The sequence below is a fragment of the Balaenoptera physalus genome, assembly GCF_965194825.1.
Source record: "Balaenoptera physalus genome assembly, chromosome: 2".
Classification (NCBI taxonomy): domain Eukaryota; kingdom Metazoa; phylum Chordata; class Mammalia; order Artiodactyla; family Balaenopteridae; genus Balaenoptera; species Balaenoptera physalus.
In genome coordinates, this window is record NC_138883.1 from 169237337 (window position 1) to 169261768 (window position 24432).

Consider the following 24432-nt stretch of genomic DNA (forward strand, 5'->3'; position numbering starts at 1 on the left):
TCCAACAGGACTGGTGTCCTTTTAAGAAGAGGAAGAAATCTCTCTCTCAGCACGTGCACAGGGGAAGGACCATGTAAGGACTCAGTGAGAAGGCAGCCACCTGTAAGCCAGGAACAAAGGTCTCACCAGAAACCATCTGCGATGGCACCTTGATCATGAATTTTTGGATTTCAGAACTGTGAGAAAATAAGTGTCTGTTGTTTAAGCCGACCAGTCTGGTTTTCTGTTATGGAAGCCCAAGCCGACTAATACAACCATTCTCTAGGAAACCCGACCTCAAAATCCAGGTATGAGGACAAAGGATGCCTACTTCCATCCATGCCTTCATATCTTAACCTAACACCCTTTTCTTCTGTTTTGAATTGATTCTTTTCTTTTGAATATTTCTTCAATGTTCTCCTTCCTTTCAATTTCCACTAACCTAGCATCATATCATATCTGAGGTACTGAGCTACCCAGCATCATTTTTCCTACTACCGCTCTCAATTTATAAATTAATCTCACTAAAAGGTTGTTTTCATTTATGTTATTTTTTTTGTCATAAATCTTCAGAGGTTCTGGATTAACTCTGGGGCAAAGCCCAAACTTCCTATCCCAAGATTCACAGTGTGGCCACTATCTACTCCTTTTTTTAAAATTTAGATATAATTGACATATAACATTATATTGGTTTCAGGTGTACAACATAATGATTCAATATTTGTATATATTATGAAATGATCATCACAATAAGTCTAGTTAACATCTTTCACCACACATGCTTACAAAAAGCAGTTTTTTTACTATCTACTCTTAACGCCTCCCTCTCAGGCTGCACACACTCTGAACAAACCGATCTTCTGACTCATCCCTGCACTTTTAACAATCACTGCCCCTGCTCCGTGTTGCAGTGTCTTGCCCCAGGATGTAGGCGAATCCTGCTCTACATTCTGACCCTTCCAACTACTCGCTGTCCGTCATCCATCATTCCCAACACAACCCACAACTCCCTCTCTTTCTTCTAAACTTTACTCATCATCATCAGCAACAGCATCACAACAGACATTACAATAAGAACACTTTACTGAGTGGTTACTATGGGCCAGCAACTGTGCTTAGGAGTTTAATTATTTTACACAATTTTCATAAAAACACTATGCAATCAATATCGCTGTTACCATTTATAAATGGAAAAACTGAGGATCACATTGCTCAAGTTAAGGCAAGCCTTAGCTTAACCCTCTTCGTTACACTCTCTCCTTAACACTGATTTGGGGCTTGGTGCCAGAATATTTATCTTTTCAAGCACAGATCTTGTTTCCCCTACTAGCCTGGAAGCTTCCCAAAGGCAAGTTCTGTGTCTAACACTTCATTCAGTCATCAAAGCAGATCTCAAGCTGTACTGGTTTTTGTTCTACTACTTACCTTTCTGAATCCCATCCCTTGAATGTTGGCATTCCTCAAATACCAGCCTGAGGCCCTCTGCTCTTCTTGCTCTATACGCTTTGCACTGTAATTTCATGAGCTCTTGGCTCCATCTCCAGCTGTACACGTGGTTCAGACCTGCCTGGCCGACTCCTCTGGTAGAGAATACCTGTATGGAGAGAAAGGCTGAAATCCATCAGGAACACTGGAACTCTCTTGTAACCTCTGGCAGGGCCAAGGCTAGGAGGAGGACACCCTAGGAGACCCCTAGGGTGCAAAATTTAAAGAGGTGCTCACTCAGGATTGTTGAGTTACTGACACTGCACTTTCATGACCCTGAGAATGAGTCCTGGCCATGACCTCTGGGGTAGGCCTAGGGAATATGCTTGGGACACCAACAGTGTTGGATAGTCCCAGAGCCCTTTAACGTTTTTTCTAAGAGAATACATTTTCCCTTATAGTATCATTAGTGCTATGCTGGGCTTTCCCTTTATTAGATGTTAAGTTTCTTGAGAACAGAAACTTATTTATCTCTCTAACCCCTCCCCACCAGTGCTTTATAACACACCAGCCACTCAAAAAACTGGTTGTGGGGGCTTCCCTGGTGGCGCAGTGGTTAAGAATCCGCCTGCCAATGCAGGGGACACGGGTTCGAGCCCTGGTCTGGGAAGATCCCACATGCCGCGGAGCAACTAGGCCCGTGAGCCACAACTACTAAGCCTGCGCGTCTGGAGCCTGTGCTCTGCAACAAGAGAGGCCGCGATAGTGAGAGGCCCGTGCACCGCGATGAAGAGTGGCCCCCGCTTGCCGCAACTGGAGAGAGCCCTCGCACAGAAACGAAGACCCAACATAGCCAAAAATAAATAAATAAATAAATAAATAAATAAAATTAAAAAAAAATGGAGAAATTAACAATACTATATAAAAAAAAAACTGGTTGTGATGTTGAAATGAATTCCCACTATTTTTGGCCGATCTCCACTGTGGAAGCCTGTGTGAGCGCTCCCATTCCCTTTCCCCCTCTGAGTTTCATCCTGGACCAGCAGAGATAAAATCTGTAAAAGATTTAGGGGCTAAAGGGAGTCAATGGCAAAACAGGCACAGGAGGTAGCAATTAAGGAACCAGAGCCAGGGCAGTGGTTCTCAAAGTGTGGTCCCCGGATCCACAGTCAGCCTCACCTGAGAACCTGTTAGAAATGCAAATTCCCAGGCCCCACCCCAGACCTACTGAGTGAAAAACGCTGGGAGTGGGACCCAGAAGACTACGTTTTTATCAGCCCTCGGGTGATTCTAAGCTGAAGAATGACCAGGTAGTGAATCAACCTTAGGGCAGGAAAGGATTTCTTGGAGCTAGCCAGAGGGAAGAAACTGTAACCTTAGAATATTAGTCTCGTTCAGTAGCAGAGCTAAGCAAGCCTAACCTTGGGGAATGTAGTTCTAGTAAAGAAAAAAGTTGAAATCTGAGATGCTTTTGACATTAAAGAGGAGGGTTTAGTTTATACAGAGTTTCAATCTGTTAAATAAAAACTCAAAGAACAAAAAGGATCCTGAAGAGACTGGAGTGTCAGGGGACACTCAAGATGAGACAAGCCTGGACTTCCCTGGTGGTGCAGTGGTTACGAATCCGCCTGTCAATGCAGGGGACATGGGTTCGAGTCCTGGTCCGGGAGGATCCCACATGACGCGGAGCAACTAAGCCCGTGCGCCACAACTACTGAGTCTGCGCTCTAGAGCCCTCGAGCCACAACTACTGAGTCCGCATGTCACAACTACTGAAGCCCGCGCGCCTAGAGCCCGTGCTCCGCAACAAGAGAAGCCATGACAATGAGAAGCCCGTGCACCGCAACGAAGAGTAGCCCCCGCTCACCGCAACTAGAGAAAGCCCGCATGCAGCAACGAAGACCCAACACAGCCAAAAATAAATAAATAAAGTAAATTAAAAAAAAAAAAAAAAGATGAGACAAGCCTGCTCAGAGGAGAACCACATGTCAGAGCATCACACAATCATGGCAGGGGACCAGAGCCTGGCACAGATAACTCTCCCCCAAAATGCAGACAGTCTTCAGTTTGGTCCCTATAAAGACACAGAAGAAATGGTGCAGTTTGAAAGACTGGGAGGAAAGGATGTGTTTAAGACTGATTTTCAGAGAGAATAGAGGAACTTACATGGCAGGCTTCACTTAGGACCAGGAATGCAGTGAAGCCAGTACCATTCATGCCAGGCTCATCCAGGTATCCACGTGGGGGAATTGACTCTTCCCAGATATTAGGCTCTGTATTAGTCAGACTTTTCCAGAAAACAAGAGAGGGTGTGTGTGTGTGTGTTTGTGTGTGTGTGTGGGGGGGGGGCAGGGGGTGCACGTGCACACGAGAGAGAAAGATCGATTTTAGGGAACTGGCTCACATGATTGTAAGAGGCTCTGTGAGGCCAAAATCTGATGGAGTAGGTTGGCAGGCTGGAGACTCAGGGAAGGGATGCAGTTCAAGTCCAAAGGCACTCTGCTGGCAGAATTCCTTCTTGCTGCAGGAGGGAGACATGGGGTGGTGGTGGTGGTGTCTGTCCTGGTTCTATTGAGACCTTCAACCAATTGGATGAGGCTCACCCACGCTATGGGGTGAGCCTCATCAATTAAATTAATTGATCAATTAAATAGTAATCTTATTCAAAAACACCCTCATAGGAACAACCATAACAATGTCTGACCAAATATCTGGACACCACGGCCCAGCCAAGTTGACATATACAATTAACTACCATGGGCCTGCACCCAGGAAAGCTGCCTGCTACCAGGCTGGTGGTAGGGGTGCCAGTGGTGTGGTATGCTGCTACGGTGTTGGACAACTCAGAGGAACAGAGATCTGACAGGGAGCTCCTCACTGAAGGATATACTACTTTGTGTTCAGTTCATTTCTATTTCTAAGCTGTGTGTGTATAATACTCTAGTTAGAGGAAAGGAATGAATTATATAAATTTCTACAAATAAATCAAGTAATAATAATTCCTTAATTATTTGGAATTATCCACCATATCTAAAATGTTAAATTTATTTCCCCCTACCATTGTCTTACTCAAGGCTGTCCTAATTTCTAGATCCTCTCCCTCAGCATAATTTGATTGCTTTTCAGGCATTTCCTGATTACTCTTCATCTGTTTTGATTCTATTTTCCTTGCCTTATTTATCTCTTTATTGTCTATAAAAATTAACAGGCATTTGGACTCTTCTAATTTTTTTGTTATTATGAATAATATTACTATGAACATTTATTCATAAGTGTTTTGGTATATATGCCCACTCATTTCTGTTGGGGATATTCCTAAAAGTGATATACATGCACGTGCTCAATTTTATTAGACTATGTAATACCAGTTTCCTCAAGCTGTGTGTCTGAGAATTCCAGATGCTCTACATTTTCACCAACACTTGTGAGTCTCACCACTCCAATGAGTTTAAGATGAGTATTTTACTGTGGTTTTAATTTGTATTTTCCTGAGTAATAATAAGTTTGAATTCCCTTTCATTTGTTTGCTGGCCATTTTGTCTTTTTTTGGAGGGGGTAAGTACCTATTCAAGTCTCTTGCCCTTTTTTCTATTGGGTTGTCTAACTTACTGATTTTTTGGTCTTTCTTTATATATTTTGTATACAAGCCTTTGTAGCTTATAGTTACTGTATAGTATTCTCCTACTCTGTGGCTTGCCTTTTTACTCTAAATGGTATCATTTGATAAACAGAAAAAGTCTTAATTTTAATGTGGTCCAATTTATCAGTCTTTTTCTTTATGGTTAGTTTCTTTATGGTTAGTCCTGTTTAAGAAATCCTTCCTTAACTCCAAAGTAGTGGAGGCTCTGTTATGTTAGAAACTCTCACAGAAATTTTATTTTTTACCACTCACATTTAGGTATACTCTCACCTGGCATTAATTGTATGTAAGGTATGTGTCAATGTTCATTTTTTCAGTGTGTTCCAGGGTGAGTTCCCTAGGAAACAGCATCTGGGCTTTTGAGGTTTGTGTGCAGGAGTGTTGCTGGCGTAAACCCCTCAGGTACAATCTGAAAGGCAGCAGAGGAAGCAGGATTGGGTGCAGGGAGACAAGCTGTGAGGACACAGCTGCATCAGTGACCTAAGCTGCTCCCAAGGGGCGCTCTTGAACTGGAACAGCCCTTCAGAGACCAATCTAGGCAAGGGCCAGGACTTTGCATCCTTGCATGACCAGTCACTGGAGGTGGGGTACCCTCAGGGAGAGAGAGTAATCTTGGGTGATGCAGCTGTCTTTGGCTGAGGGAAATTCCCAGAGCGAGATGCAGCTGTGAGCAGCCACCTAACTTTCCCAGCAACTGGGAGAATGAGAGCCTCTGTCCTGAAGGTGCATCTGAGTAAGCCAATTGATTCAGAACAATTTATTGAAAAGATTATCCTATTCCCACTGTTATGCAGTGCTGCCTTTGTCATAGATCAAGTGACCACATGTGTGGGTCTGATTTTGAACTCTATTCCGTTCTATTGGTCTCTTTGTCAATCCTTGAGGCAATACCACAGTTGTCTCAATTACCGCAGCTTTATCTTAAGTTTTGATAACTGGGACATTTTGTTTTTCAAGATTGTCTTGGCTATTCTTGGCCCTTTGCATTTATATTGAAGTCCTCAAACTAGTTCATCAATTATCACACATACAAAATGTCTGCTGGGTTTTTGATTGGGTTTACGCCGACTCTATAGGTTCAATTAGAGGAGAACTGACATTTTCAAAACATTGATTCTTGTAATTCACAAACTTGATCTATCTCTTCCCCTATTTTGGTCTTTAATTTCACTAAATAATATTTTATAGTTTTCTGTGTAGAGTCCTTGAAAATCTTTTCCCTTCCTTTTTTTTTTTGACGCTGCTATAAATTTTTTAAAAAATTTCATTTTCAAACTATTTATATTGGTATAAAATTACAACTGACTTTTGTATATTGCCCTTGTATCTGGCAACTTTGTTAAACTTACTAATTCAAATAATTTGTAGATGATTTTGGATTTTATACATGCATAATTACGTTGTCATTGGAAAATGACAGTTTTATATCTTCTTTTCCACTCCTTATATCTTTTAACTTCTCTTCCTTACTATAGGAACTCTGATTTAATGATGACTAGACTATCAGATTTAATAGCCATAGCATGTAATTATAGCACAATTTATTTAATCAATATTTGATTAAAGGGCACTTAAATCAGTCCTCTCTTTATCATAAATAATGCTGCAATGAGCATCTTTTTACACACGTTTTTGTGCAGTTGTCTCATTCATTCCTTAGAATGTATTCTGGATTTCTTGGAATAGTCCAATCAACAATTAAATTAAACACATATAAATATATTTAAAATACTTTTAAAACAAGTATATGTGGTTATCAGACAACCATGCATTTTCTTAGTAACTTCTGTTTTGAGTTACAATGGGATCACACTTTTACAGAAAAAAGTCTAGGGTCTTGAAATGTAAATTTAGAAAAAGTATTTTTGTGAGATGTGAGCATACCTACTCCTTTGTATTTGCGTTCTAAGGTACTCTGACTTCCTGGGCTTCATATAGTCTTACTGTATTTTCATAAATCTCTTACATAGTGTAAGAACTGCCTGATCTCTTGACCTAAATAAAAATGTATTTTTCCAACATTTTCCTTTGATATTGCAAAAAGAAAGCAGAGAGGAGAGGAAGAGAGAGAGAGTAAGAGAAAGAACAAAAGGGAAAAAAGGAAGTATAGATAAACAATTTGAGACCTTAATTCCTGCCTTGCCATTTCAAGGTAGTAGACTAATTCACTGCCTCAGGGCAGTTATGTGGCAGGTGGAAAGCAGAACCATCTGCAGGATGTTCCCAGCTTTGTTTCAAAACATTTAATCCCACTGAGAACAATGATTCCCCAGAAAAAAAGTTCCCCTGGTCTAGTATTAGAAGAGGTTCATAGAGACACAGCGACCCAGGTCCTGCTTATAGAAGATATGTTCCAAATATTGCATGGAGCGCACCTACACTAAAAAATTAATTTGTTGTTTATCTGAAATTCAAATTTAACTGGATGTCCTCTTGTGTGTGTGTGTGTGTGTGTGTGTGTGTGTGTGTGTGTGTGTATAATTCCTCCTAAATCTGGCAACCCTAGATCACAGGCACTTCAGAGCTCAGCTCTGCACCAGACAGAGATTCCTGAGGCCGATGTGTGGTCTGGAATGCATCAGAGAGCCACCAGGTCTGGGTCTATACAACCAGGAACAGCGGCTATCTTGGTAGTAAGTGGAAATAAACAGATGACTGAGGACCAAGCTCCCGCACCCTGTCACTGTGTGAAGCCTTGGAAACCTGGTCCAATCTGGTATGGGAGAGGCAGATCTTTCCAGAATGTCTGAGGCTGAATTTCTGATTTGCTCATTGAGATGAAATATTCAAGTAACAATTAATTTGTTTCCTAGAATATTTAAAAGCCATAATCCATTCACATCTGAATTTGTAAACCACGATTATAACCTTGTGATGATACAAAAACAAGAAACAGAAAAGTCTGTTGCTTCAAAATCTGGGTGATTAGCATCTTGACTCTTGTTTCCCAATGGTCAGAGCTCAAGAAAAGGCTTTGTTTGTGTAGGTCAGGAGCGGAACTAAGGATTCAGGGGGAGGCATGGTGACAGCTGCCTATTCTTGTGTCTAAATACCTCCTCATGGTGCCTCTGTTTTCCCCTCCGAGGTGTCTCTGAGTTGCAGAGTACAGGGTATGAGGCAGAGATCTGCCCAGCTCGGCCCGCAGGGCCTGCACCCACTCACCCTGCTTAGTCATGGGCAGCACTCCCGCCTCCCACCATCAGTCAGTGTTGGTCACGGAGAATGTAGTCATGACCAGGACCTGCAAACTCAGCCCAAATGAATGAGGTTCCCCAGCGAGCTCTGTGTGGACGTGAAAACCACCCCCAAGTCGTATGTATTGTTTATTTCTACAGAACTTTGACTCCAATTTGCACGCTGCTCTTCTGATCCTGGTGAGTTCAGCTGGACCTGAGCTGTTGGGAGGACTCCCTTTTGTTCTCCGTGACTCAGAAGCCTAGCCTGAAGGCAGCCAGGCTGTTTTCTTGGCCATTTTTCTCCCGGCTCACTCCCTAAACTTTAATGCCTTACCACTCGTATGGTAAGACAACAAAACGAAAATGAAAACAAAACACAGAAGTCAAATCCAACCAGGAAAAGATAGCTTATGAGAGAGAGAACCTTGAGCTCTTAGAAAGATCCAGTGTAGCCAGGCCGACCTGCTACTCATTGCGACTTTCCCCCCCTCCCTTCTGATTTCCTCTTGACCTTTGATTGGAGGCTGTTTTCATTGATTTCTTCTGGTGAGGATGTTGGAGAAGAGGTGCTTCTCTCACTCAGAAGGAGATCCTGGGCCCATATTTTCACTTCAGCTGCTCAAATGACAGGTTTAAATAAGGATAAAGAATCCAAAAGAGGAATTCAGGTGGGTACATTATACAGAGACAAGATTTTTTTTATATCCTCTTCACTCTTCACGCTTCAAAAGTCTACCCATTAGCACTTTGGCTCAGTGTTCTCCTGATCCTTGTCCCAAACCTGCCCCCATCTTAGGAGGGAGTGGGTGCGAGGGGGGGAAAACCCAGCTTCTTCGGTAGATATTGTAACACAAAGCCAGTGAACTGGAGGCAAAAACCACTTCATCATAATTTGCAGGAAGCTCTGTCCTGGTTTTTAGGAATTCACCAATCCCGAACTCATTGGCAGCACAGAGACCTATTTCTAGGCTTTTTTTTTTTTTTTCCCCCTGAAGTTACTCTTTCCATAACCTCCAGGTCAATTTTAGAAATGAATTTATTGATGATCAAGGAACTGGTGTATGAAGTCTAAAATCCTCTGCCTGTATTTAAGAGGTATCCTATGATCTGGCCTTTCTCACTTCAATTCCTAATTTAGTTGGAATGAGTTAAGTAGTAAAAAGCTTAGATTTAAGAAAATACCTGGAGCAAGAGTTATTATTACGCTGCACTGAAAATACGGCTATTCTTCCAGCTTGCTTGTATATCTAGCTGTCTTTCCCACCAGCTCTCACTAAACTGTAGCTGGTTTCCACAGTTTCTTGATGTTTGAAAAACGCCCCACCCTCTCCATCCCCTTCCCAGGTAGGGCTTCTCTCTGCTGTTATCAGAGAGAGATCTGACCTGATACTTTGGACTTTTAAATGAACACTGAAATCAGCCTCTCTGGGGTATCTCACTATTTTCTTCTTTCAGGTACTATGGGACACCCTCAGTCCTTTTTAGAGAAGGAGGACTGGAGCAGTGCCCTGTGCCCTTCTGGCAGGAGAGAAGCTCATACACTTTATCTTTTCTCTCTCCCATCTTTTGTCTGAGGGAATCCCAGAAATAGCTATGATGGTAAAATATGTGAATGACTTACTATTTATATCTGGTCTTCAGATGCCATAATAATCATAATACATATAATTAAATATGTCCAATTAAGTTGGTGGTAAGTCTTATCTCATTTCAGTGTTACTGTTTGTATTTGAAAATCCAGGATAGTTTCATCTGGAACCGGCTGTTCTGTCATTCATCAGAACTGGCTTTCTGGAGAATTATGTTGTGCCTCTGTGATCATGCTGTGCACCCCATGCTGGAAGCTTCACTCCCCTCCCAGTGGGAGCGCAGCTTCTCATTTCCTCAGCCTTCTGTTCATGATTTATGGATCAGACGGAGGATGATGTTGGCTCCATCTGGAAAGTGGGTCAGCCAGTCTTTGAGGAGACACATCGGAGGTCTTGAAATAGTGCTCTGGATACCGACTCCGTAAGTAGAGAGACTGATATGGAAGAGAAGAAAGGGCTGGACTCTCCGGAAGTGGAATCAAATTTCTCCTAGAGTGGACTTCGTCAAAGACAGAGGCTCAGCACAGTTGAAGGCAGGCATTAAAAACCCTTCCTGATCTCAGATACCTCCCTCAGATCCCTGTCTGAGCACCGAAACTGGCCACAAGTAGATTGTTGGCCACTGGGCTAAGTCAGTCAGAAAAGCTGACTGTGTTACCGAGGAGGAGTACTATCTTGGCACCTACTGGAACAGTTATACCATTTCTTTGCCAGACTTGTCAGTCCAATGAATTGCAAAGGGTGAGGGGTACCCTATCCCATTCTCATACCTCCCCCCAACCCAAGGAGGTCAGCCATCTCTCTGAATCCTGTGTTCATAATTTCCTTGTTTTTATTTTCATCTGTGTGAGGATAACACAGTTCATTCGTCTGTTCTCCTGTGGATAGGCATTCAGGATTTCCAGGTTTGTGCTGTTTAAACAGTAATGTTATTAACATTCTTGTATATAACATAGGGTATACATGGGCCAGAGTTTCTTTTGTGTATATATCAAGAGTGGAAGTGCTAGATCATAGAGTAGGTGAATGTTTGGCATTACTAGATAATCCAAAATTATTTTCTAAAACGATCATACTAATTTACATTTCTACCAGCAGAGCATAAGAGATTTTGTGAATCCACATCTCCTCCATCCTTTCCACAACCAGTGCCAACAACTTGGCATTATTAGACTTTTTAATTTTTGCCAAATATATAGATATAACTCATATGTCTCATGTTTTGATTTGCATTTCCATGCTCACTAATGAGGTTGAACATTTGCTTTATGTGTTTACTGGCCATATATGTTTCTTCTGTTTTGAAATTTCTGTTCATGTCTTCTGCTCATTTTTCAGTTGGGATATAAGTACTTTAAACTGATACATAGGAACAGTGATTTTTCTAAGGAATAGAATTAATTTTTATTCTAAAATTAGGATTCTACTCCCAAATGAAGTTGGCACGCATTATTTTATATATTAATATTATTCTTACTCTAGGAAAACCTTATTTGCATCTGAAATTCAGAGGGTATGAATGGGAAGCCACATTCCAGACCTTTGGAAAATTACAATCCTGAATTCAACAATTTTCAACCATCTCAACCATTATCATCCTGCTTTCCCATCCACTTCTAGTCTAAACCACCCTCGTCTCTCACTTTGACTAATGCAACAGCTTCTTAACTAGTCTCTCTGCTTCTATTCTTGCCCTCCTCAGTCAGTCTATATAGCAGCCCCCATGATTTTTTTACTCCTGTCAAAACCCTCCCATGACTTTCAACTGCCCTTGTAATAAAACCAAAACTCATTGCCACAGCGCAAGAAGCTCTATGTGATTTGATTGTTGCCTTCTCTCTCCATCCATTTTTCCTTGACCTCTATCCACACAGAAATTTTTGCTGCTCCTGGGACAGACCAGTCTTGATACTCTTTCAGGGGTTTTATGATCATTATTTTCTGCTGGGAAAGTTGTTCTCCTGAGTCTTCCCATGTATCGGTCTTTCACACCGTTCACTCTCCTACTCAATGCCACTTAACCAGAGGTGCTTTCCCTGACCTCCAATCTCTATATATCTTCTTATCCCACTTTATTTTTCCTCACAGTACATATTACATCTGAATGTAAGTGCCACAATGGCAGAAACTTGACTTGTTTCCTGCTGCATCACTTTTATATAGAACGGTGTCTGGCACATAGTGGACCCCCCAATAGGTATTTGTTAAATAAAATAAAATAATAAATAATATAGATGAGAATGCTACCCAAAACTTCTTCGGTTGTTCACCTAGACGTTCACAGATAGCATTAAATCAGCATAGGTAAACCATATCATACAGAATCGGTTCTAAGAACTAAGATGATTCTAGCTAGAATCAAAGGCTGATTCTAGAAAATCAAGTCAATTTTGGAGAATACTTAGAGTTGGTAGTTCTTTTTTTTTTTTTAACAAACTTTATTAGGTACATTTTACATATCACCAGTTTCTAGTGTAAAACACAAATGATTTTAAATAACTTCACTGAGTGGTACAGGTACCATCATCAGTTTTAGAACATTTTCATCCCCCTCAGTAAGATTCCCTTGTGCCCATTTATAGTTGATTCTTTTGTTTTTTTTTTTTTTTACAGTTGATTCTTATTCCCATTTCCAGCCCCAAGCAACCACTAATCTACCTTTTGTCTCCATACATTTGCCTTTTCTGGACATTTCATCTAAATACAATATGTGGTCTCTGTGTCCAGCTTCTTTCACTTAGCATAATATTTTTGAGCTTTATCCGTGACATAGCATGTGCTGGCAATTTGTTCATTGCTATGGCTGAATAGGATTCTACCATATGGCTGTACCACACTGTGTCTATCCATTCCCCAGTTGATGGACCTTGTCCGTGGTTTCTGGACTTTGGCTATTGTGAGTAAAGCTGCTGTGAACATTCATGTGTGTGTCCTTGTGTGGACATAATGCTTTCATTTCTCTTGAGCAAATACCTAGGAGTAGAGTTGTTGGGTCACAGGATAGTTTATATTCAACTCTTTTGAGAAACTGCTAATCTGTTTTCCAAAGTGACTGTGCCACTTTACACTCCCACCAGAAGTATACGAAGGCTCCTGTTTTTCCACATCCTCACCAACATTTGTTATCATCTGTCTTGTTTATTATAGCCCTTCTAGTGGGTATGTAATGGTATCTTGTGGTTTTGATTTTCATTTCCCTAAAGACTAATGATGTTGAGTATCTTTTCATGCACTTATTAGCCAATCGTATATCTTCTTTGGAGAAATGTCTACTCAAAGTGTTGGTAGTTCTTAAAGGTCTTAAAGGAGAGGAAGTGTATTTGTGGAAGTTTTCTCAATACACAGAACTAACTTCTACAAAGGCAGACATAGGATGAGAGTGTGCAAATTACTTATAAAGGAAGAGTGTAAACAGCATAGCTTTGTTAGAATGGAGTACCTCCAAAATGTAGTGGAGGACTATTGGGATGGGCAAAAAAAGTTAGTAAATGGCCTTGAATGCCAGGTTGAGTAATGCAGTGGGAGAGGAGTGGTAGGTAGCACAAAGAGACTGGATTTTGATGCCTAAAAGAAGTACTTGGGTTAAATATGCATGCACTAGTTTTCTTGTTTGTGGGGACATAACAGGATATATTCCTCAGTCTATTATAGGACTGTAGGAGAAGAATAGATTCCAATGACCATTTGGTTCATTTGTCTATCCAGGCAGAATTAAATATAACTCATTTCTGATACATGGATATAGTTTCTACTGGAGATCACAAATTATTCTTCAAGGAAAGATATTCTCTTCTGCTCTTGGCTAATCCATTTCAATTAAAAACAACCTTGACATTCAGAAAAGCCTTCTTATTGCTTTCTTATTTCTTTCTTTTTTTTTTTTTTTAATAAATTTATTTATTTATTTGGCTGTGTTGGGTCTTCGTTGCTGTGCACAGGCTTTCTCTAGTTGCGGTGAGCGGGGGCTACTCTTTGTTGCGGTGTGCAGGCTTCTCATTGTGGTGGCTTCTCTTGTTGTGGAGCATGGGCTCTAGGCGTGCGAGCTTCAGTAGTTGTGGCTCGTGGGCTCAGTAGTTGTGGCTCACAGGCTCTAGCGTGCAGGCTCAGTAGTTGTGGTGCACGGGCTTAGTTGCTCTGCGGCATGTGGGATCTTCCCAGACCAGGGGTCAAACCTGTGTCCCTGGCATTGGCAGGCGGATTCTTAACCATGGCGCCACCAAGGAAGTCCCCCTTACTTCTTTCTTGACTTTTAATTACATTTTAATTTTTTACTCTAAAATATCTGATTTGAGATATAAAAATGAACAGTTGAGACAGCTACTTTTCATCACATTTGGTCTTCATGATACTGCAGATTCTTGAAAACTGTTTGTCTTTTTAGCCTCTGTTCCCTAGTGTGCTTTTTCTATACTCATGAAGAACCCATCCCTCCACAGACAGTGTGATAAATGATGGCCATATAGACTGGAAGCCAGCCCCATCACCCAAGAACATTCAGTGACACAGTGAACAAAAGGAACTGAAAGCTTCTTGTGCCAAAACTTCTCTAAAATTCTCCTGCGTTTGAATAGGGTGCTGTTGGTAAAGACCAGGCAAAATTTTCCCTGAAACTACTGATTCCCAAGGGTACATCAAAAGGACAAGTGGAAATGATTTATATATGCCACAGGACTCAGGCTTCTGCCTCAGACCTACTTAAATGCTAGTACCGAAAGTAATCAAAAGAAGACACTTCTAAGTAAACGTCAATAACTATCTCACAGGTATGGACGTTCTCTCTTCCCTTTCCCTGGGGACAACCCAGACTTACAGCTAATCTGTCATTGAGCACTTACTGTATGTAAGAGGAGGAGGAAGAGGAGGAAGAGGAGGAGAGACCAACTGACCACAGATTAGATAGGAAATCTTAAAGTAAATTTCTTTGCCTCCTTTTTTTTTTTTCTTTAGGGATAGCAGAGGTCTGGAGGAAACTTTTTTTTTTTTTTTTAAGTAGGCATACATAATATTACTGTTAAAATAAAACGATAGATTTGCAGAACTGTTTTGTACCTGGATTCATACTTAGGTTTGTCATTTTCTTAGCCTGCGGATATTCCTGAAAAGTGCAGTGATTGTCTTCTTTCACTACATTTTGTTGGCATATATTTCCATGTTATGTTTCTTTGTTTTCCTTTTCCATACAATCCTGATGTTAAGATGATGTCTGCAATTTCAACAATATCAACGTTACTGGATTAATTTCCTTCAAGTTTTTAAAAATAACAGCAAAAAGTTTATAAGCAGCTTACTACTTTAAACTTGTTCTTTATAAGTTTGTTTGGATTTACAAGTTTCTGCTCTTCATCAATGAGGAACCGTCATTGGTTAGTGTATCCTATGTGTGCATGATCCTGGGCACCTGAAGATCCCAACTTTCAGAAGCTCCTGTGTTCAGATGGAGAGACAAGTCCTAAAGTGAACATGAAGTAAACCCCCATTATGCCCAAGGTAATATGCTGATGAAAGCTATATCATGAATTATAACAACATATGGGTACATATGGTGTGAGGGGCTTCCCTCCAGCAAGGGAAGCAGACAAAATTGAGCAAAGACAAAATAATCCATTTCCCATCTTTTGCTATCCACAAAGTCCATATTTCAGTAAACTTTGTTTCAAATTTTTTGGTTGTTCTTATTTCTTAATAAGAAACAGAGACGATCCTTGTATTGAATGGAGTTGGGCTTTGAATAATTAATTTGGTGTGATTTTTTTGTGAAGGTCATATTGGTCCTTTCCTGCACTGCTGAATGTCAGGTCAGTGTCATGGGACATTGGGGAAATACTTCACCTCAGCACATTCAGGATTCTCCTAACATAAATGCCATTTCCTGGCGTTTTCTTCCCTTGTGGTCAGGAAGTTCTTCAAGTGTCTTTAGTTTGCAGAACCATCTTGCGTGCATGGGGGTAAGGGGATTAGGGAAACTAGCAATTTGGGTCAAAGCCCTAGTGACTCTATAGATGATACTGTGTTTGCACTTCACTGGGAATGCAAGAACAGCCCAAGTCATGACTTCACAGTGAAAAACAGAGGAGACGACTCTGGAAAGAGCAGGAGTGTTGTTAGAAGTGATGCTGACAGGGAGTAAGAGTTTTAAGGGTAAACTGGAGGCAGATGAGAATAAACTGCTAAGTAAAAAACATAAACATCTTGAGTAAGCTTTCTAAGTTAGAAATAGAAATAGTTTTTTTTTTTTCTTGGTAGATTTCAGGCATATTTTCATCCCTTAATTTGACTTTCTCCTCTTTCCACATTAAATGGATGGAAAGTGTTACCAAAAAGTCAGGGATTATAATGATGAAAAGCACATCTCAGAGCAGTGGTTCTCAAAGTGTGTTCCCTGGACCAGCAGTATGAACATCACAGGGGAATTTGTTAGGAATGCAAATTCTCAGGCCTTATTCTAGACCTACCAAGTCAGCAGTTTTGGGGCTAAGGCCACTAATTTGTGCTTTGACAAAAGTTCTCCAGGTATATCTAGTGTGTATCAACATTTGAGAACCACTGGTGTAGTGATTAAGGGTATGACATCTGGAGCCAGATAGCTGTATTACTTAGGGCAATTCATTTGTTTGTTTGTTTCCCATCTGTAAAATGGTAGCTGTACCAAACTCACAGTGTGGTAAAGAAGACTAAATGAGCTAAAGTGTGTAAAATCCTTAGAGCAATGCCTGGCCACTGTAAGTGCTATATAAATGATTAGGTGATGATGATGATAATCTCTTTATAGGTGTTATTTTCATTTTTTCCCCCCACACGCTACATTTCACAATTTACAGCACAGCTTTGTGTTTACCAGGAGATCTTCTCCCCTATTATCTTAGAGTTATTTTCCGTGGCTCAAAGCAGCATTTCTCAGCATGTGCTCCATGGATCATTTGCATCAAAACCACCTGTGGTGCTTATTAAAATGCAGATTCTTAACCTCTCCCCAGACCTAGAGCAGTGATCAGAATTCTCTAGTGATACTTCTTCACCCAGAAATTTCAAAACCACCGCCCTTGGAAAACAAAGACTATGATCTTCATTTTGCAAATGGGAACATGAGGCACAGGGGGTAGCATAAGCTCAGGGAAATCCAGAATCTCAGTAAGACCAGGAATAAGAACTGGATTTCTGATTTTGTGTTATATTGACAGATTATGCTGCTTCTTTGTGGCTTTATTTGCTTTATCAAGAATTTGATTCGGGTTGTGCCACTTTGTTTACTGAGACCTAGCATTATTTAACCTAAAAATAACATTTACATTATAAATCTAGAACTACCAAAAATGACGAGTTCCTGAAAAATATACCTGGACCATTATCCATCACTCAGCTAAAATTGCTCCAGTTGTGGCTGTATCTAATACATCACTTTTTTTTGGTTAAAGTTAAGTATTTTTAAAAATTAATTAATTAATTAATTATTTTTGTCTGCGTTGGGTCTTCGTTGCTGCGTGTGGGCTTTCTCTAGTTGCAGACAGTGGGGGCTACTCTTCGTTGTGGTGTGCGGGCTTCTCAGTGCGGTGGCTCCTCTTGTTGTGGAGCACGGGCTCTAGGCGCACGGGCTTCAGTAGTTGTGGCTCACGAGCTCTAGAGCGCAGGCTCAGTTGTTGTAGCGCACGGGCTTAGTTGCTCCGCAGCAGGTGGGATCTTCCCGGACCAGGGCTCGAACCCATGGGCCCTGCATTGGCAGGTGGATTCTTAACCACTGCGCCACCAGGGAAGTCCTTAATACATCACTCTTATGTTAAAGATGAAGCAAAAGGGCTCAGAGAGGTTGAGGAAATTGTCAAAAGTCACATGACTAGATATGAGCAGTGTGGAAATTAGAGCTTGGTCTCCCAACTGCCAATCCAGTGTCCTTTCGCCATATCCCACTGTCCTAATCCTTGCTGATTTAAATGATTTAAAGGAGCACTTAAATTTTAGAAACAACTTTACCTATACTGCTCACATAAAATCTGGTCTCAGCAGTTTTTTTTTTAACCTCCTTTAATTTCTTTTACTTAAAGATATGCTAATATCACATCTTCCTTTTTACAGTCATGATAAATCAATAATATACTGACAACTAATAACTCAAAGCTCCATTGCATATTGCTTTTTCATCAATGCAAATTTGACTGTTCTAAAGCAGTTAGATTGACTTTTCAGGCTGTGATGAAAATGCTCTGGGCCTTTTCACACAGGGCCTACGGGTCTTGTATACATTGCTCTATTACAGTCAAGCTCCCACACAGTATAATATGCACTTAGATAACTTAGCTCTTAACTTGAGGTTACACAGGGATATTTATCTCCTCTACAAATCACACTCATGTAATTGGTGGTGGGACAGAGGTGCTATTCATGCCAGGATCACTTGATTATCTTATAAAATGATTTTCTTTTTATCTCAATTGTTTGTACTTTTTATATTATATATGAACTTCATCTTAATGCAGTCATCTTTTTCCATTTCTCTTTCCTGCCAAGTTTCTTTTCATCTTACCCCTACCTAGTTCACTACTACCTACTACCTAGTTAACTACTCCTCATTTTTACATCTTAGCTCAACTGTTACCTCCTCATAGAAGTCTTCCTTTTCTTTCTCTCTCTATATAAGAATCTCCCCGCCCCCATATCATGCACTCTTTGTAACTTTACAGCGTTTATTTCTTCATGGCACTGATCACAATATGTAATTTTAAAATTTATTTGTTTGCTTTTTTATGTTTCTCTCTCTATACACTTGATGGTGAGGTTCATGTGTCCATCATGCAGGTGTTTGCCCGAGTACTAAGCACGATGCCTGATACACAGCAGAGGCTAAATCAACATTTGTTGAATGAATATGTCTATGAGTTGCTGTGGAATTTTGTAGTCTGCTTAGAGGGGTATGAGTATGTGTTATATCTTGGTCCCCTTTAATAACTTCTTTTGGATGATCTCCTTCAGTGACAGACACTAACATAGACATAGGGTTGTCTATCTACTCAGTTAGTTACCTTGACTCCAGACCTATTAAATGGACAGGCCTCTTAGATCATTTGGACCATGGTACCTTATCGTAAGTAAACCTAGGTTTTCTAGATCATTCTAGACCACAATGTACTATCTTCCAGAGCTTGTATTCTATGGTAGCCTCTGGTCACGGGTGGTTATTGAGCACTTGAAATGTAGCTATATGAAGTGCCATATGCTGTGAGTGTAAATTATACACTGGATTCTGAGGATTTAGTATAAAAATGCAGAATATCATTAATAATGGTCATACTGTTTACTTATTGAAATAACACTTTGGATCTATTGGGCTAAATAAAATATATTATTACATTTAATTTCACTTTTTTTTCTTTTTACTCTTAAAATGTGCTACTGGAACATTTGAGATTATGTATGTGGATCACGTTTGTGACTCACATTATATTTCTATTGGGCAGTGTTGTTCTAGACCTAACTAGTTTACCTCTGTTGTTTGGCAATGTAGACTGAAGGTGATCCCCTGAAGGGAATGCCCAAATTGCAAGAGCCTCTCATAGCCTGCTCCATTCTTGTTAGATGTGCACTAGGGGAAGGACTGGCACTCCAGGAGAGTGGCTCAGGTGTCATTTCAGTACTCCCTCAATGTCAAATCATGAGGCCCACATACAGTTTGCATCCCGAGACACAGAAACTTTAAATATCTTGCTAGTGTCCATATATCTTGCTTAAAATAATGATAGGACCAGAACCCAGGGCTTTCAATTATGCTAAGTCATTGAATTACTTATAGAAGGACCGACTAATAAAATTATATCTTCCTTTTAAAATGCAATACTAGAAATTTTAAAGGATTGTTAATAAGTTATACAGGTTTTCTTTAAAAAATCAATTAATGATGAAATTACACCAGTCTTTAGACAACTAAATAGAAAATCATATTGTATACTCTGATAAATTAAACAAACAGAAACTCCTATTATTGCCACATTGCTATAGTAGAGGATTAAACTGGGATGACCTTTATTTAGCAAAAGCATATACATTGCAAAGCAAAATTTAAATAAGTCAGATATGAACACGAACTCTACTTGTAAATAAACACAAATCTAATAACCATTCTTTGCAAAGCTATAAAAACTCCCTTGGAGACCATACATGGCAGTTTGGAAACCGGTTGCTATGTCTTATTCCAAAAGCCCTCACCACTGACACAACAGGCAGACTTCTCTTCTTAGGTAAGGAGATGGATTGCTAAATAACTAGCTTCATTATCATTATCTTCTGGTTCATTCATTAGTTTAGCAAATATTTAGTGGGAACCAACTATGTGCCAGGCATCTGTGTGTTCTAGGTGCTCAAGATACTACAGTGACCAATGCAGACAAACTTTTGCTCTTTGGAGCTTAAATTTTTGTGCTTAGGTATTTTCTCAACAGGAAGAATAAAATGAAATGATAAAGCAAATCTAAGCAGTGCTACCTTAGAATGCCACAGGTAACTTTTTTTTTTTTTAAGTTGGGAATTGAAGTGAATTTGAGACTTTCTATCTTGTGTCTTTCTTGGGGAATTTGAAAGTGGAGGTGCATATGGAAGGTGGAGGTGCATAAAACACTACCTATCCAAAGTATTAATTAGTATTTTCAGAATGAAAATGTCAGAAGACCCTCTTAAAGCTTCAAATAAAACAATTAGACTGTGTTAGGGATTTTCCAATCATTCTGGGGGGTCTTGGCATACTTATTCAGCTCTTCTTTCTTCGGCTGGGACATCCCAACCTATAGTTAACCAGATGTCTTAGTTCTTACATCCATTAATTCTAGGAACTCCCAGTCAGAATGGCTTCCCTTCCCGCTCAACAGACTCATTCTCATTCTTTCACAGTCCGAGTCCTGCCCCGGCACATGTTCTCTCCCTTCCACATATTCATTTGCTTACACTTCCACAGGTTCCCCTTCATCCCTTTCAAGCAGAAAGGTTCCTTTAATATGGCATTTCTCCCTTAAAGTTCAGCCGGTAGATGTCTCTATTACTCCCTTATAGCTAAGACCTCGGCAAGTAGGGTTTAATCATTTCTTTAACCGACAACAAGGAGGAAGATTTGATAATTTGCCTAAAATGAGCAGATGTTCGGGAGGACACGTCTTCATCCTACGTCCCTCCTCTCCGATTTAAGCCACAAATGAAAACTACTTTCTCCCTCTTTTCCAGGCGAAAGGAAAGGCTGATTTAACTAAGCATGCTATATGCCAACACCCTCCTCCTCTGTACGTCCAAGTTTCCTTCGCTCTGAGCCACCAAACCTCTGCTTCTCCCTTCACTCCGCCCACCCCACCTCTCACCCCCTCAGGTTCCCGAGTCATCAGGGAACGCGAGGGGGTGAAAGGACTCAGCGGAGCTGCATCCCGCGCCACCGCCTCCTCCTGCGCCTCGGGTTCAGCACTGGACAGCTCCCGCCCCAGCCCAACAAATGGCAGTCGGTTGATTGACAGAGGAGCTGGCCAAACAGCGCACAAGACGACTTGAAGCCGCCCTACAAGGGTTTGGTTGCGGCCAAGCTGCCTCTTTAAACCGGCTTTCCTCCCGAGAGCAGGGAGAGGTAGGAGTGTGGTTTGTGGCCAAACTTAAAGACTCCAATTAACCAGCTGCCTAGCCCTCGTGGTTCCGGAAAGACAAACGCCTTAAAAGAAACCCTAGCTGCTGCGCTCGCGGTGCGGGTCTGGGCGCGCGCGCTCCGCGCCTCGGGGCGAAGCGAACGAGGAGGAGCCTGAGCCGGGAGGCGGGAACGACCTGCCACGGGCGAGACGATGGAGCAGCGTCTTCGGCGGCCGCGGCGGCGGCAGCAGCAGCAGCTCCCGAACACACCTCAATGAGAGCGGCGGTGGAAGCTGCTAAGCAGAAAGACGTAAGCAGGCTAACTATAGCTGCCGGCGGCGAGAGGGGAGGTAACCTGCTCGGCTCAAGGCTGCGAGGTGCGTAATCCCGAGCCGACCCTCTGTGGAGCGGGAGCAGCCAGCGTTGCCACAGGTGATTTGATCTCCAGTGACGGTAGCTTAGTCAGCCGCGCATATTTCAGACCATTGCTATTTTAAAGTCCTTTTGGACTGGGTGCCAGCTGAAAAGGGGGAAGACTCCTAGGAAAAGTCTTACTGCTGATAGACACGACCAAAATTTAAAAAGTGACTCCTTCCGTTACCTCCTCTCCTTTATGCGAGGCAGATGGGAGCCATGGCTTATCCCTTACTCTTCTGCCTCCTGCTCGTTCACCTGGGATTAGGAGCTGTCGGCGCCGGCCGCGACCCTCCAAGTCGGACGGATTCCCCTCGAGAGAAGACCCTGAGGGCGAAGCAGCACGCCCAGCAGCCGGCTCGAGCCTCTGCCTCGGACCCCTCGGCTCCCTGGAGCCGCTCCACCGACGGCACCATCTTGGCGCAGAAAATCGCCGAGGAGGTGCCCATGGACGTGGCCTCTTACCTCTACACCGGGGACTCCCACCAGCTGAAGCGAGCCAACTGCTCCAGCCGCTACGAGTTGGCGGGCCTGCCGGGGAAGTCGCCGGCCCTAGCCAGCTCCCATCCCTCCTTGCACGGGGCGCTGGACACGCTGACACACGCCACCAACTTCCTCAACATGATGCTGCAGAGCAATAAGTCGCGGGAGCAGAACTTGCAGGACGACCTGGAGTGGTACCAGGCACTGGTGCGGAGCCTCCTGGAGGGTGAGCCCAGCATCTCCCGGGCGGCCATCACCTTCAGCACCGAGTCGCTGTCCGCCCCAGCCCCGCAGGTCTTCCTCCAGGCCACGCGCGAGGAGAGTCGCATCCTGCTCCAGGACCTGTCCTCCTCAGCACACCACCTGGCCAACGCCACGCTGGAGACCGAGTGGTTCCACGGCCTCCGGCGCAAGTGGAGGACTCACTTGCACCGCCGCGGCTCCAATCAGGGGCCCCGGGGCCTGGGCCACAGCTGGCGGCGCAGGGACGGTCTTAGCGGGGACAAGAGCCACGTCAAGTGGTCTTCGCCTTATCTGGAGTGCGAGAACGGCAGTTACAAGCCCGGGTGGTTGGTCACTCTCTCCGCTGCTTTCTACGGGTTGCAGCCTAACCTGGTCCCGGAATTCAGGTAGGGAGGGAAAAAAGATAAAAGCAAAGCCTTCCTTCCGGTTTCATGGGTAGGTGCGCGTGTGGGGAAGGAACGCTGGCTGTGACATTTAGGCCTCCCACCTTCAAAGCCGAGACCCAGGCTGAGGGACACCCCACGCAGGCGCAAGTGCTTAGGGACAAGAAGTGCCCCGCATCTGTCAGCTTCAGACACTCAGCAAAAGCTTTTCTCTCAAATCAGTTCCCCTGCAAGGGGCAAGGGACGGGAGCTCTTGGTAGAGCTGAGAGATGCTCTCTGTTTCTCTCTAACCCTCGGGAGAGCAGGGAGGGGAGTTCCCGGTCAGGGGTGATGCACTGCACCCTGGCAAGCTCAGGGCATGCCAGCCAGGCACAGAGTGGTGAGCAACTCATAAGAGTAGAAAAGGGAGTGGGAAGAGAGTTCGTTATTTCTGCTGCTTCGGGATAGCCTCTACCTACTTCCTCCTACGTGTGTAGTTTGAGGCGCCAGTCTGTTGTTAGTTACCAGAGCGCATAATGAAAGCACTGCAGCCCCCTCGGCAGTTCTGCCCCTTGAGCAGTGAGTCAGTCTCAGCAGCATAGCTGTCTCTAGGAACCATACTTCGCAATTCGATAGGCGTGCTCCTTCTACTCATCTCCCTCCTTCCCTCAGCTCATCTCCCATTCCTTGGTCCCCTCTTTCTCCTGTTTTCTGTGTTAGGCACACCTAAGGGTTCTCTGGCCCTTCACATACACACACTTTATAAATGAACCTGGTTGAGTTATCCTAGGGAGGGAGGAATCAGTTCTCACTGAATTCACTCAGGGAGCTCAGAGAAAATTTAGTAATAGTTCTGTATTTCCTGCCTCAAGGTATAGCATTTGTGGGAAGATGAGAATTTGCAGATTAGCAGGTGGTATCTTGTGCCCTGGGACGTGCCTGATTTTTGGGGTGAGGGACTTTTAGAAGTAGCCCTGTTGAGTGAACATGAGGAACAGAAAGGAAAGAGTAGAAACTCCAAAGAGGGCCTGGGAGAAGGCCACAGATTGACTGGGACCCTCCCCAATTCCCAGTGGGAAGAAGGTCTTGGGGGTTGAGGTTGCTTCTGTACTTTTTGGGAAACTGGGCAAAAGTGAGAAACCTGTGTGTGTTTTAATGCCCTTTTGGTACAACAAGGACAGGATGATGACCTGGTGAAAGTTACCAGGGGGAGTACTGGGTGGGCAAATGGGAGGAGTCAGAAAGCTTATTTGTCTTGGCACTGTTATTTACTGCTGAATGACCTCAAGAAAGTTGCTTAATCTCTCTGGGCCTCAACAACTTACCTATCAAGTAAGGGAGTTGAACTAGATGGTCTCTAGGGAGCCATCCAGTTATAAAATTCTGTGGCTTTTAATGCTGGCAACACTTGAGAAGGTATAAATGAAAAGTAACCTCCTTTCTCTAACTCTGTATGACCATATTAAATGTTTTTTGTGTGTGTCTATCTCTTTAAAGGATCTTGTCTTAAACCAGCGTAACTCTTTCCTACTTTAAGGATA

The 24432-nt window shown here is 42.5% G+C and overlaps 1 protein-coding gene across 1 annotated transcript in view; it reads left to right on the forward strand.

Annotated features, from left to right (window-relative positions):
• Positions 1–13670: 13670 nt before the first annotated feature.
• The window catches only part of GPR158 (G protein-coupled receptor 158), a 329591-nt gene continuing 318829 nt past the window's right edge, over positions 13671–24432 (forward strand). The window contains exon 1 of the mRNA XM_082452975.1: positions 13671–22915. Within this exon, the coding sequence (XP_082309101.1) occupies positions 22014–22915 (902 nt within the window). The 5' untranslated portion in view covers positions 13671–22013. The remainder of the gene's footprint in view (positions 22916–24432) is intronic.